This window comes from Pteronotus mesoamericanus, unplaced genomic scaffold, assembly GCF_021234165.1.
Source record: "Pteronotus mesoamericanus isolate MK-2021 breed Mesoamerican mustached bat unplaced genomic scaffold, CSHL_Meso_final scaffold_232, whole genome shotgun sequence".
Taxonomy (NCBI): domain Eukaryota; kingdom Metazoa; phylum Chordata; class Mammalia; order Chiroptera; family Mormoopidae; genus Pteronotus; species Pteronotus mesoamericanus.
This window is the reverse complement of record NW_026555311.1, coordinates 23225148-23240883: the sequence shown is the minus strand read 5'-3', so window position 1 is coordinate 23240883 and position 15736 is coordinate 23225148. Positions and strand designations below refer to the sequence as shown.

General features: G+C 35.5%; 1 protein-coding gene across 1 annotated transcript in view; it reads right to left on the bottom strand.

The window, feature by feature from the left end:
* The window catches only part of FAM13A (family with sequence similarity 13 member A), a 266776-nt gene that overhangs the window by 199173 nt on the left and 51867 nt on the right, over positions 1–15736 (bottom strand). Inside the window, exon 4 of the mRNA XM_054591743.1 lies at positions 13733–13907. Coding sequence (XP_054447718.1) covers positions 13733–13907 — 175 coding nt within the window. The remainder of the gene's footprint in view (positions 1–13732; positions 13908–15736) is intronic.

The following is a 15736-nucleotide window of genomic DNA, read 5'->3' as shown; positions in this document are numbered from 1 at the left end:
TTACATTGCTTCATATTAGAAATGAATATCATATATAATTACACCTAGGAAACAGCACCTAACATTATAAATCTCCCTGAACTTCTGGCTTCCAACGCATAGACTTTTTTCCCCAATTTTTAAGGACAAATTTGCTGTTGTAATATTGTCACTGACCTGAAGCCCCATAATCAGTATACCCATAAACTAAAGAGAATCTGCTTTTCTAGAAAATTACTAAACTATAATGATATATAATATTAGTATGTCCTAGGAATTATTCTCAGCTTCATATATATATGAATACACTTACATACATATGTTCATATATAAATAACCACTATATAAGGTAGATAATATTGTTATTCCTTTTTATATAATAAGAAATGAGAGGTTAAATAACTTGTCCAAGATCTCACTCTTAAAAAGTGAGGGAGCCAAGTTTAAACCAAGATGGTCTGGTTACACTGTCTTCCTATAACCTGAACCATCCTAATATCACAAAATTGTTCCCATTACCTATCAAGGTAATTCTCTAGCCTCACTATGGGAGATAAAGTTTTGCTTTATCATCAATAGCAACATCAAGGAGAACAAATATCATATGATAGGCCTGCCTTTATACTTTCTGTTAGCCTTTAATCATGAATGGGGTCTATTATTTCTACTTGTGATAGTTAAATCTTTAAAAACTCATGTGTGTTAGAGCCCAGTCTAACACAAGAATAGTCATTCCAATCAGCTGTGTGCATAGCAAACATGTTATTTAATCACAGATTCTATAGAACTCATCAAAAATTAAGTCTTCATTCATTTACATTCTACTTTGGGAATCTAAACCAGAAAACAAATGTGTTTCCCCGCTTTTGTTCTCTAATGGGAAACTTAGGGAGGTATGACAAATTTAACAGTGGCTGTATCTGATGGTAAAAAGCTGAGGATTTCAACAATTGAATCTGCCACAATTTGTAGTAATAGATCTAAGTGAGCACTAATTAATTCAGGAAAGAGAGGTTTCTTTTCTAAACCCAGAGGTAATTATTTTTCCCATGTAATATGCTTTTCATAATGTTTTTTTTAAATGAGTGTTACTCAGAAGATTATTCTTTTGGAAGGACTATAAAGTATCATAATATGTCTGTTATTATGATTGAAATAATCTCTACATCTCCAAATCCAGTATACTTGACCCCTTTCCATAGTCCAGTCTTTCCTGAGATTCCATTTTCTCTGGTATTTGTGATGTTACACTTGCTTTTATTCCTCCATTCTCTCCAAATGTCTTTTCCAACTATGTAGCTATAGATGTTCCCTAGGATGCTGCCATTCTTGGAGAGTTTCTTCATTGTGTTTTCAAAAAGTAAATTAGAATGAATGACTTCCAAACTCCAGCTCAATCCCCCAATTTTCCTCTCATCTTATTATAGTTGTCCATCTCTAGATCCCTGATAGATAGTTTTTGGGAAGTAGAAAAGATGAGGGTACAGAAGAATTTATGCACCAAATCATTAAAGGCTTTGAATGCTAGCTATGGTAAAGAAAAGAAATATCCTTGAATGTAGGTCTTAGAAGCAAGAGACAAATATGATCTGATTTGTTTTAAATAGGTAATACCAGCATAATGTGGATTTGGATTGAAGTGGGCGAGAGCAAAAAGGAAAACCAGTTAGGGAGTCATCAGAATCAACCAAAGAGGAAATATACAGAACTTGGAGGATGTGGAGTGCATTAAAAAGGAAAGAGAGCACTCCATCTTAGTCAAAGAAACACAAGCTGCCTCACCGGCATAAGCCTTCAATTGCTCACATGATCAGGATCTCTATTATAAATTCTACTGCAACAGTTGTCACACAACTGTAATTGGGTAATTATTTGAGGAATAATTGATCAACATCTGGCACACTGACTACCGGCATATAGTATGTACCAAATAAATAAATAAAAATTATAAAAAATAGAAATCACAAATATGCCTTTGATTTCTGAATATAGACTTTGTGTCCTGCTGTTTTGCCAAATTAACTTATTAGGTTGAGTAGTTTTTTGATGGAGTCTATAGGGTTTTCTATATACACTATCGTGTCATCTGCAAACAATGACAGTTTTACTTCCTCCTTTCCAATATGGATGCCTCTTATTTCTTTTTCTTGTCTGATAGCTGTGGCTAGGACTTCCAATACTATGCTGAATAGAAGGGGTAAAAGTAGACACCATTGTCTGGTGCCTGATCTTAGGGGGAAAGCTTTTAGTTTTTGCCCATTAAGTATGATGCTGACTGAGGGTTTCTCATATATGGCCTTTATTATGTTGAGATATGTCCCCTCTACTCCCACATTGCCGAGTGTTTTTATCACACATTGATGCTATACCTTATCAAATGCTTTTTCTGCATCTATTGATGTGATTTTGTCTTTCCTTTTGTTTATGTGACAAATTGTATTTATTGTTTTGCGAATATTGAACCGTCCTTGCATCCCTGGGATGAATCCCACTTGATCATGGTGGATGATCTTTTTAATGTATTGCTGGTTTGCCAATATTTGGTTGAGGATTTTAGCGTCTATGTTCATCAGCGACATTGGCCTGTAGTTTTCTTTCTTGGTTGTGTCTTTATCTGGGTTTGGATTAGGATGACTCTGCCTCATAAAAAGAGTTTGGGAGTCTTCCCTCGTCTTGAATCTTTTTGGAATAGTCTGAGAAGGCCAGGGGTTAGCTCTTACTTAAATGTTTTGTAAAATTCTCCTGTGAAACTGTCTGGTCCAGGGCTTTTGTGTGCTGGGAGTTTTTTTATTACTGTTTCAATTTCACCAGCTGTTATCAGTCTATTCAGGCTTTCTGCTTCTTCCTGATTCAGTTTTGGAAGGTTATATGTTTCTATAAATCTGTCCATTTCACCTAGGTTATCTAATTTCTTGGCATATAGTTGTTCATAGTAATTTCTTATAATCCTTTGTGTTTCTATGTTATCAGTTGTAATTCCTCCTCTTTCATTTCTGATTTTATTTATTTGGGTCCTCTCTCTTTTTTTCTTGATGAGTCTGCTTAAAGGTTTGTCAATTTTGTTTCTTTTCAAAGAACCAGCTCCTGGATTTGTTGATCCTTTGAATTGTTCTTTTAGTCTCTTTGTCATTTAATTCTTATCTGATCTTGATTATCTCCTTCCTTCTACTCACTTTGGGCTTTGTTGTTGTTTCTTCAGTTCTTGAAGCTGTAGGGTTAGGCTTTTTATTTGAAATGTTTCTTTTTTAGGTACACCTGTAATTGCTATAAACTTCCCTCTCAGGACTGCCTTCCCCATGTCCCAGAAGTTTTGGACTGCTGTGTGTTCATATTCATTTGTTTCCAGAAACTTTTTGATTTCTTCTTTGATCTCATTATTGACCCATTCATTGTTTAATAGCATGCTATTCAGTCTCCATGAGTGTGAATATTTTTGAGTTTTTTTAACTTGAGGATGGTTTCTAGTTTCAAGCCCTTGTGGTTAGAGAAAATGCTTGTTATGATTTCAATTTTCTTGAAATTTGTTGAGGCTTGTTTTGTGTCCTATCATGTGGTCTATCTTTGAAAATGTTACATATGCCTTTGAAAAGAACGTGTATTTTGCAACAATGAAATATCAGAATAAGATATCAGGAAAAAAAAATCCCATTCGCTATAGCAACGAGAAAAATAAAGTACCTAGGGATAAACTTAACCAAGGAGGTAAAAGACCTGTACTCAGAAAACTATACAACAATGAAGAAAGAAATTAAGGAAGACACAAATAAATGGGAGCATATACCATGTTCATGGATTAGAAGAATTAACACCATCAAATGCCCATACTACCCAAAGCAATTTATAAATTCAATGCAATACCTAGTAAATACCAATGATGTATTTCATAGACATAGAACAAACACTTAAAATTTTATAAGGAACCATAAACAACCCTGAACAGCTTCAGCAATTTTGAGAAAGAACAAAGTAGGAGGGCTCACATTACCTGACATCAAACTATATTACAAGGCCACTGTAATCAAAACAGTCTGATACTGTTACATAAGAACAGACACATAGATCAATGGAACAGAATAGAAAGCCCAGGAATAAACCCATATCTCTATGGTCAATTAATTTAGACAAAGGGGGTAGAAGCCTAAAATGGAGTAAAAATGGCCTCTTCAACAAATGGTGTTGGGAGATCTGGATAGGTACATGCAAAAAAAATGAAATTCGACCACTAACTTACAACGTATGCAAAAATAAACTCGAGATGGATAAAAGACATAAATATAAGTCATGACACCATAAAATTCCTAGAGGAGAACATTGGCAAGAAACTCTCAGGTATTCCACACAGCAATATTTTCACAAATATGTCCCCTAGAGCAAGGGACATAAAGAACAAACAAATGGGACTTCATCAAAATAAGAAGCTTCTGTTTGGCTAAAGAAAACATCAGCAAAATGAAAAGGGAACAAATCCTATGGAAAAATATATTTGCCAATGATACTTCAGACAAGGGTTTGATCTCCAAAATATATAAAGAACTCACACGACTCAACTCCAGGAGGACAAACAATCCAATTAAAAAATGGGCAGAGGACCTGAGCAGACACTTCTCCAAGGAGGACACACACAGGGCCCAGAGGCATATGAAAGGATGCTCATCATCACTACCCTTCAGAGAGATGCAAATTAAAACCACAATGAGATACGACTTCACACCAGTCAGAATGGCCATCATAAACAAATCAACAAACAACAAGTGCTAGTGAGGTTGTGGAGAATAAGGAAGCCTAGTACACTGTTGGTTGGAATGCAAACTGGTGTAGTCACTGTGGAAAACAGTTTGGAATTTCCTTAAAAAGCTGAAAATGGAGCTGCCTTTTGACCTGGCAATTCCACTTCTGGGATTATACCCTAAGAATCCTGAAACACCAGTTCAAAAGAACCTATGCACCTCAATGTTCATAGCAGAACAATTTACAATAGCCAAGTGCTGTAAGCAACCTAAGTCCTCATCAATAAATGAGTGAATCAAAAAACTATCGTACATTTACACAATGGAATACTACACAGCAGAAAGAAAGAGAAATAAAGAAAGAGAGAGAGAGAGAGAGAAAGAAAGAGAGAAAGAAAAAGAAAGAAAGAAAGGAAAGAAAGAAAGAAAGAAAGAAAGTAATAAAGAAAGAAAGAAAGAAAAGAGAAAGAAAGAAAGAAGGAAAGAGTGAGCTAATACCCTTTGCAACAGCGTGGATGGAACTAGAGAGCATTATGCTAAGCGAAATAAGCCAGGGAGCGAAAGACAAATACCATGCGATATCACCTGTAAGTGAAACCTAATCAACAAGACAAACAAGCACGAAAAAGACAACCAACAACATTGGAAAAAAAAAAACAGACTGACAGTAACAAGAGTAAGGAGGGAGGGGGGTAACGGGGAAAAGAAGGGATAAGGTCAAGTACATGAACATGTATAAAGGAAACAGGGCCAAAGCAAAAGTGGGGAAGGATTGAGGATAAGAGGTGGGGGGTGGGGGGGCAGGGGAAAGTGGTGGGGGGAAATGGAGACAAATGTATTTGAACAATAAAGAACCTAAAATCTCATAAAATCTAAATGCTGAAAAGAAATTCATATATCATCTAATAGCAAATAGTGGGTTAGCAAAATTAAGTGACTTGCTTAAAGTACACAGAGCTGGTTAGTAACAGAGGAGAGAGTAGAATTATGCTCCTTCAAGACTGAATTTCTATAGTAACCTCATGGAAAGAAAAGAAAGACAACTGTCTATATAGAAGGCAGATGTGGAGGTATAAGATAATTCTGGAGATTATGTAAGTGTACACACACACTCCCATAATAATGTTGAAATATAAATTTGCCACTGGATTTCGTCAACAGCTAAAAAACATGCCTCAATGTACATATTTACACATTTTTTGTATACATGCCTAAATTTGCCACTTGTCATCACTGGATGGTGACGCAAAAGCTATTTTCAAGGTTACACCTGAGCAACACGTATGGCACTAGTATTTATTTTGAAGTCTTAAAGAGAGCAGCCACACTGTGTTAGTAAATTGATTTTGCTTTTGCTTTCACATGAATTTTCTTTTAAAGGTATAGAAAATGAGAAAATCAGAAGTATAAGAATCTACATTTACACTTTTTTTGCCACCAAAAAGTAGGATTCATTTCAACTGCTTTCTTCAGTTTTTAAAAGTTATAACTGACTATACATGCATGGGGAAAGTTACAATGAAGGTCATAAATCCCAAAAATAACTCATGACTGCTAGGAAAAAAAGTCATTGCTCTTTGCATGACTAGCAAGATAGAGTACAATGCATTATATAACAACATCTTGGGAAAATATGTGACCTAGTGAGAAATACAGCAGTCCAAGAGTCAGAAAACATCCTATTCTTAGTCTTCCTATTTACTGGTGATGTATTGATAGCTGTGGCCAATCACTGACACACACCCGCCAGCCACCCCAATGGAACCTTCTCTCTTCCTAAGATGGATATAAGGAATAAACAAAATCATGAATGTAGAAGTCCTTTGAAAGTATGTGTGAAGGGGAACATGCAATTTAGTTTTAAAATTATTACTTAATAGACTAGTGTGGATGTTGTCTGGATGGGTGTTTTTCTTTAATATACAACTGACTGACTTAAGGATCCTTGAATTTATGCTGGACTGTACAGTTCTGCAGATGATCAAATGTCAGGCAAATGTTATTGTTTAATCACTGCATTCCCACAGAGAGTGAAGGACTCCAGGAGTTATTTTTCAACAGATAAGAAATCTTTGGCCCCAGCTGGCAATGTTCAACTACTAAGCCTGTTTATTCTCCAGAGAGGTATATTCCAGAGAAGAGTTTACACATTTTAAAAACATTGCCTCACACTGATAAGGTAAAAGGACCTACAAAACATCTATACTTGCTCCCTTCTCACTTAAACACTGACCTAAAATGCACTGACCTAAGGTTGTTAGGAAAAAGATCCCTGCTCCTCACAATTATTTCACATAGAAAAAATATAAATCACACTGTATGGTGTTCAATATTATTTGTCACTAACTTCACATATTACAAAAAAGTAATCACTCAGTTTGCTGAGCAACCACCTGAAGATCTACTGCCACTTCTTGAGTGACCAAGGTAAAAAAGCACCCTTTCTGATTACATCTGTTTGAAAAACAAAGGCTTGAAGCACCATTATTACCACTAACATGAGTAATAAATTTACCCTTCACACAGAATATTGAGAGAAACACTGTGTAGATCACACAAAATTATGAATCACCATGATTCTTGGAAAAAAAGTAAGAGAACATCTAATGGAGAAGTTGTAGTATCATCTTATACATTCAATTTCTTGTGATTTAAACGCATGTTCTTAGCTGATATAGGAACGATGGACTTGAATTTACTATTACATTGAACTATATAAAATCACGATACTTGGCCATTTTGAACTAGAAAAATGGTACTTTTATATGGTTCAAGTTAATACTGCTACCCACCTGACCAAGGGACAATGATAATGTAGAAATCTTCCCACACCAATCTGTTTCAATCTGTTTCATTTTTCCTCTAAAAGGCAATTGATTATTTTCTTGCCTAGTTCAAAGCTTCAACTGAAACAGACCAAAATAAATGTTATCAGTTGTTTTTTAGCTCTGTAATCCTAAAAACTGATGCTTTGCACACTTCATTTTTTATATATATGAAAGTATAAGAATACAAATTATGTTTATGGGTTCACCATGAGAAATAGATGATTGAATAATACTCTTGTGGTATACACACAGAATCTGTTGTATACAATAAAATGTCCTGGTTATCAGCAAATAAAAAAACAATGTAAACTGATGGATTTAAAGGAACAAATAAAAATATGATATAAACCAAAGAAAAACTTTTATAATATAATGTTTTGTATAAAAGGATTAAAAAGGTATATAAAATATAATATTGATAAAATTTTAAAAAAGAATATATACCTGGGAGAAGGCTAAAAGGAAGTAGTTAAAAATTTAAAGTTATTATTTCTAAGTAGTAGAATTAGTGGATAATTTTCACTGTTATCTAACAATTTTTCAAATTTTTTCAAGCTTCTAAAATTTTAAGAAACAAAAATATATAAGTAAAAACGGGACTAAATTGGATGAGTGGTCATTTCACTAATCAAATGACTCAATACTAAATATTTCAACTATTCCTGATGAATCTAAACTTAAATGGAAATTTTAAAACTAGAAAAGTATTCTGAAGTTCTGAGAGAATATATGCACATAACTATCCAGGACAATCCTGAAAATGAATTAAGTAGAAGAAAACAGCTCATGACATTAAAATAAAAAGGGAATGACATTACCACCAGAGAAGCAGATAGATCATTATAGTATAACTGAGCCCAGAGCAGGCCAAATTATATTTAAGAACTAGATATGATGATAAAGTGACATTCTCAGTCACTTGGCAAAGTATGAATTACTCACTAGATAATGTTTGATTTCCTTGCTAATTATTTCAGTGAAAAATTGCATCCTTAAATAATACCTTATTCCAAAATAAATTTCACTGGAATTTAGTATCTAAATATTTAAAAATTTAAGATATAAGAGCATATTTAATACCTTTTAGATCCTATATCATACCTTTTCTAAAATAATTTTCACATATATTCAAGATTTAAATATGAAACAAATACCCCATGATATCACCTATAAGTGGAACCTAATCAACAAAACAAGCAAGAAAAATATAACCAGCAACATTGAAAGAAAAAACAAACTGACAGTAACAAGAGGGAAGGGGGCAGGTGGGTAATGGGGAAATAAAGGGGAAGGTCAAATCGAGGAAGATGTATTAAGGATCCATGGACAAAACCAAAGTGGGGAAGGATTGAGGGTGGGTGGGACAGGGGAAAGTGGTTGTGGGAAAATGGAGACAAACGTATTTGAACAATAAAAAAAAAGAAACTGCAAAACAAAGAGACCACATAAGTAAATACTCTTATCCCTATAATCTTTTGGGCCAAACTGCAAGGACATGGCACCCTCATTTGCATGAGGATGGGCCAGTCAGGGACCAGTGGTGGGGACTTCTGTCCGGCTTCCCTCTGGCTTGGGAAGCGTACTTTCCCTCTCCACAGAAGAAGGAAGACTGGGCCTGCCTGGCTGAGCTGAAACACCAAAGATATCGCACCAGAGCAATGTGAAGCAAACCTATGAGGAGTGGAGCAGTGGAGTGGAACAAAGCTGACCATCGTGGAGCAGAGCAGAGTAGCACAGTGCAAAGCAGGCTGGCATGGAGTGGAGCAGAGCTGTCTAGCCGGAGGGGGGCCTGGCCCCAGGGCCGCCTGATCCCAGAGCTGTTCCATATCCGTGCAAAATCGTGTTGTATCACAACTGAGCTGTTCCACAGCCATGCCGTTTTCACAGCTGTAACACAAGTCAGCTGTTTTGCACTGAATAAAGTTTCCTTCTTCACCACACCTCAAATTGGGGTTTCTTGTTGGCGTTGAATCGGTGCCAACGACCATCACTTGATAGAATGGAGTTGCTGTTTATGAGAAAATTAGATTCCAAGGTCAGCATGTGAAAAGAAAAATCATGTACAGCCAATATTATCCTTTAAATTCTTAAAGTACAACATACCTCACCATATCTTTATGAAATAGGTTTTCCTCCTGTATTGAAACAGTCTTGTTGTGTCCTCAGGTGCACATTGCCTCACAGCAGATTCTCAAGAAAACAAAGACTGAGCAGACAACAAGGATGTTGGTGCATGATTTTGGGAGTAGGATGTAAGGTAGCATGAGTGAAGAAAGGAAGCAAGCAGAGATGTGAAACAATGTACAACAGTGTAAAGTGCGTATAGCTCTTTCACAAAGAACCCAATGACAGGCACACAGCACTTTGCTTGCCAAATGTCTTGTGTGGCAGTCTGGAATTCAACAGATGGGCTGCAAGGATAAGCCATGGGATATAGTATTCCACGGGCAGGAGAAAGAAGAGATGGATCTACTTTTCTCCTGACTCCTGTTTCCCATTGTCAAAGGGATTTAACTGTTCTAGACTTCCAGGTTGCACATGTAGCCCCTCTGGCAGCCCATCAGGAATTAAGATCCTAGTGTGGGGTCCAAAAGCTCTGGGGAACCAGAAGCTCTGGGCAGGTGGCTGATTGACTCAGCTGCAAGGCAGCTGCCAAGGAGAAGGACCCAGTATTCCTAAGGCTGGTGAAGGTCATTTCCTGGTGGCAGATTAATCTGGGAGGTGGGTAGTGTCAAAACAATTTGAGGAAGTCATAAGATTTTGTGTCTGTTACCAGTAGTAAGTTAGAGAAGTTGGTTTATATTCAGAAGTTTTATTGGACAAGAAACATTTTTTTCTTTTAGTATTAAAAAGCATATATAATACTGTAAGAAGCTTGCACTATATGTAAGAAAGTGAAAACTAAGACAACTGAGGTAAGAAGAATGTTGTATCTCCCACCTCATGTTTCTAAGGAGCTCACTTTGTTAGGTGATATGATAGGCCAAATCTATAAAACCTGATCTTTCCCTTAATACAATTACACACGTATTTAGTTAAATGTACAAGAATTCCAACACCAAGCATTGTCTACTATGCACCAAGGTTCCTCTTAGGGTCTTGCTTAAGCTTCAAGCAAACTTTGTAGGTCCCGTTTTGCCGAAAATGTAACAGCAAAGTAAATAATGCAGAAGGTCAAAACAATCAGTGGCAGAACAAGGACTACACTCATTATCTCTTATGTCAGGCTAATCAAACCACTAAGTCCAGCACCCACTTTAATAAATATCCAAACTTTTGGAAAGCAATTCCTGCTAATCTTTAAGAATAATAATATTCTTTAGGAAGATTATTACTTATTTTAGAAACTGGGATATTAAGAATTTCCTTAGGAAAAAAATCATATAGAACATATATAGCTTACAATCTATAGTTTGATGTATTTTTCATACAAAAATACCTATTACTGTGTATATTTTATAGTATACTATAAAAATATTATAACTTTGCCAAAGTATATTATAAAATGTGTAAGCCACTCAGCTGAGCAATTCCAATTCTAGGATATCAATTCTAAAGAAATAGTTGCAGATATATATAAAGAGTCACACTCAAGATCTTCCCTGCAACTGTTTCCTTTTTTTCTTAAATAATTTTTTTTATTGGTGGTTAAGTTTTTCTTTTTCAATTACAGTTTATTTTTAATATTACTTTGTACTGGTTTCAGGTGTACAGCAGAGTGGTTAGACAATCCTATGCTTTACAAAGTCTCCCCCCACCCCCAATATATCTAGCACCCACCTGGCACCATACACTGCAACTCTGTTTTAGCTTTTTTAAAAACGACAACAACCTCAGTGCTCATTAGTACAGGTATGGTTAAACTAGAACAAATTTACACTATTCAATACGTTTAAAGAATGAGATATATAAATATGCTGATATTAAAAGTTCTAGTGCTACCATAAAAACAGACAAGCTTCACAATATATGCACCAGAATCCAATTTATGTTTAAAAATAGATTTATGGATGTGTTCAGAAAGAAGGCTGGAAGGATTCAGACCTACTTGCTACTGATTTTATCTCTAGGGAAAAGAGGTTGGAATGGGAGGGATTAATGGAGGATACTTTATTTTCATTCTACATACCTCTATGTAGTTTGAATATTTCACAATGATAATATTACAAGATCATCTAAATTTATCAACCTGTAACTAGATGTACCTGTTGAAAACCTCATAATTAAGAGTTACCAAGAAGCCCAGCATCCATAACACCAATCATATGTTGGTGTATTTCTTTTCATTTTTATGATAATATATTTCTTAGATAATATTTTGTATCTAAAATTTTATATTATTTCAAAAATTATTATTTCATGAGGATATTACCTTATCTCTTAGAAATAAATCTTTCTCATCTGTTGACTGTACAATATATTCACCTTATTTATTAAGAAAAGTATTTTCTCTGTCTTTTAAGTGGATCATGGTGAGATTTATCCTTGAATGGCACCTTTCCACTGATCATCTTTATAACATATGCAGCCTTAACTGTGGTCACTAGAGATGAAGTGTCTACTTTTCCTTGACCTAGCTAGAGGAACTTCAAGGACAAAAGAATCACTTCTGCCTCTTTAGAATCAATTAGATAAATGAGACAATACAGTACTTGGTATGAGCTTAATAAACACTCTCTCTTATAAGTATTATAGTCTATTTCAATGAGAAAAGAACCTGGTAGTGGCTTTTATATCCCAAAGTTTAGAAGTACACACCAATGAATAGATCACAACAATAGGAATATACTTAATACCATTGAACTTAAACATGAACTTAATACACTTAGAAATGGTTAAAATGACAAATTTTATCATGTATATTTTACAATACAAAGTTTAAGGTATAATAATTAATAGATTCTATAATAAAACTCATCACTTATTTGATATTTTGACTAATTGAGGCAGGTGATTAGAAATTCCAGATCAAGCCCAAGACAGTAAGTTACCAATGTGGTATGCATGTGCATGTAAGCATTTTATTTACAAATTCACTTTAACCTCTTCTAGAATCTAGGGTTTCAAAACTGCTGTGTAGGTTGCTACTTATCTTTATTCCTTACATGTAAGTCATCAAAATAAAACTTACTCTGCAGATAGAAGTAAAAAGACATAGAGTTTTTTACTACCACAGAGCTCCTGAATAAGAGAAGAAAGTAGTGGAGTCTGTGTTTAAAATATTTACTCATCAGATCCTAACATATCCTATAAAATGGCATTATTTAAAATTTCAGTCCCTAAGGTTACAACTGGGATCATCACTAAGGTAGAACTTCTCCCCCTAGTAGGCTACAGAGGTGCTGGAACCCTGCAGCCACTGTGATCTAAACCAGAGTTTATACCCAGACAATCATTCTCAGGACTGTAAAATTACTAGTTCTGGGCAGTTGGATGGGTCTATAGATTAATGGAGTGGATAAGTGGATACTCTATTAAAAAAAAAAACAACAAACTTCCTGAGAATTGATGAGAGCTTTTAAAGTGTGAGTACGCACTCTTTCTCTCTCCTTATAACTAGAAGGGATGTGTTTGATATCAGCGAAGATTAATAGGAGAGTTAAAAGCAAAGTCCTTGCATTTTAAGATCACGTTTTATACATTAAAGAGCTTCGACAGGGTTATAACAGCGAAAATAAAATTTAAAGCTTTACCAAAGTTCCTGTGGCTAGTGATACAGTGCCTACTACAGAACAAGTTTATTTCTAATCTAGTTTATTCCTAGAAAATAAATAAATGTAGCTGAGGTTACATTTTTTTCTGTCACTGACATATTCTGCTTGCAATTTTCCATCCATTTAGCAATATTCCAAACTTTATCACTACTAAAAATATGCACTACATCATATTCCTTCCCTTTCTGCTGATCAAAGTTTCAGATTAGATTTCTTTAATGCCCTTTCTGGTTAAAGTAAAACTTATTTCCAGAATTTTAAATAATGTTGTTTGAAATATAACAAATGATTTTTTCATAAGAAAGTATTTGCTTTCTTCAAAACTAGGACAAAAAACTAGACCGAAATGCCCAACAGCATGGAACTTCAACATAAGCTGGTTGACTTTTCCAACTGGAATATGCGTCTACATCCCAGCAATTTCAGGCAGTGCTAAAAAGAAAAGGAGTATGTGATATTATTAAAAGCAAATTCCATAACTTACTGAAAGCAACTGGGCCCAAATACAGTGGCGAGATTATGAACATTCATGCGATTCTGCACATGGTGTTTCGCTACCTTTGTCAAGAACTGGCATAGGTACTTGAGGAGGCAGTAGTGCGTGTCTGGCAGCTCTTTGATTAAGTTTCTTAAGCTACTCTCCTGATCGTTTCTGTCATCTGCAAAGAAAAGTAAAAAATGTTCTCAGGCATATTTCAGAGTAACAATAACGAAAGTACATGGTTATATAAAATTCTAACACTTTATTCAGGAAAAAATTCCTAAAGACTGAGAGAGGCCATCAAAAGAGGCGACGTTGCCTTTTCTGTGCTCCTTAAATATTTAACTTTTTTTAAATGTTAAAGAATTTGTAACTTACTCAGACATCCTGAAAATCACATTTTATTAACTGCATACAATGGATTCAATTTTTTTGTTATCTTGACCAAAATCAACATATCAATAGGGTTTTTATCCATAGTGGAATCTTCCATTTGATTTTTGTCTTTAAGTTTGTTAAAAACAAAAATTTCTTTTTTGAATCAAATTTGATATAAGAGACCTTCCTGAGTCACCATGAGTGACACTAAACAGTGATCAGGAATCTGTGTATAAAGAAAACTGAAGGAAAACTGTAATTTTATATAGCTTTATAAATAATCTCTAACACATCAGAATTTAGAACTTGACAGATGCATCTCATACTAAAGCCTAATAACCTTGTATACAACCCAAATATCTAACAATGTTCTAAAATTCAAGGCAGACTTATGAAAAGTTTCCCCTTAATTCTCCAAGATTTGTTTGTTTTTTCAGTATTTAAACACAGTAAAGTTGCTATGGGAAGGATCACAATCCATCTTTTAGACAGATGTCTAAGGGAATGAAAACCATCTAGTCAAAATTAGTACACATTGGCTTACTGTAGATAGGTCAGCAGTGTTACCCAGGCAAGTGAATAAGAAACAGAAAAGCGAGGCAAATGAGATGCAACAGAAGATGATTAGTCAGTGTTACAAAATATAGGCATAAAATGATGTCACTGCAAGAAGTGAAAATACAGAAAGTCACACGAAGTGCCACTGAGTGGCTGCAGAGCACAAGGTAAGAGCCAGGCTCAGGAATCACTTCCTGGCTTAGGATCCTGGTTCTGCCACTTGCTGCAGAAGTCCCGCCTTACATGCCTTTTCACTTTCTGCAATGTTAGTTACCAGAGGTCAGCTGCAGCTCCAAAATATTAGGCGGAAAATACCAGACATAAACAATACCTAAGTTTTAAGCAGCATGCTGTTCGGAGCAGTGTGAGGAAATCTCAGGCCGTGCGGCTCCACCCCACCCAGGACGCGAGTCATCCCTCTGTCCAGTGTCTCCACGCTGCAGGGCGCCCTGCCAGTTAGTTGCTTAATCGCCCCTGGCTGTCAGATCCACTGTCCTGGCATCACAGTGCTGTGTTCATGTCATCCTTATTTTCTTAATAATGGCTCCAAAGCACATGAGTATTGATGCAGTTTGGCAATTTGGATATGTCAAAGAGGAACAACAAAGTGCTTCCTTTCGGTGAAAAGATGAAAGTTCTTGACTTAAGAAAAGCAGAAAAGTCCTATGCTGAGGTTGCAAAGATCTATGGTAAGAATGAATTTTTTATCCCTGAAATTGTAAAGGAGGAAAAAGGAATTAATGCTAGTTTTCCTGTTTCACCTCAACCTGAAAAGGTTATGACCACAGTGCATAATAAGTGCTTAGTTAAGATAGAAGAGGCATTAAATCTGTGGGTAGAAGACACAAACAGCAAACGTGCTCCCATGGACATGCTGCGCCAAAAAGCACTGAGTCTGTCCAGGGACTTTAGCAGGGGAGTGATCCCCCGAAACGAGTGACACCAAGCCATTTCCTGCAAGCAAGGAATGATTACAAAGATTCAGATGTAAGTTTGGACTGAAAAATATAAGTATTACTGGAGAGAGAGAAACCACATTCACAAGAATTTTATTACAATGTATTGTTATGG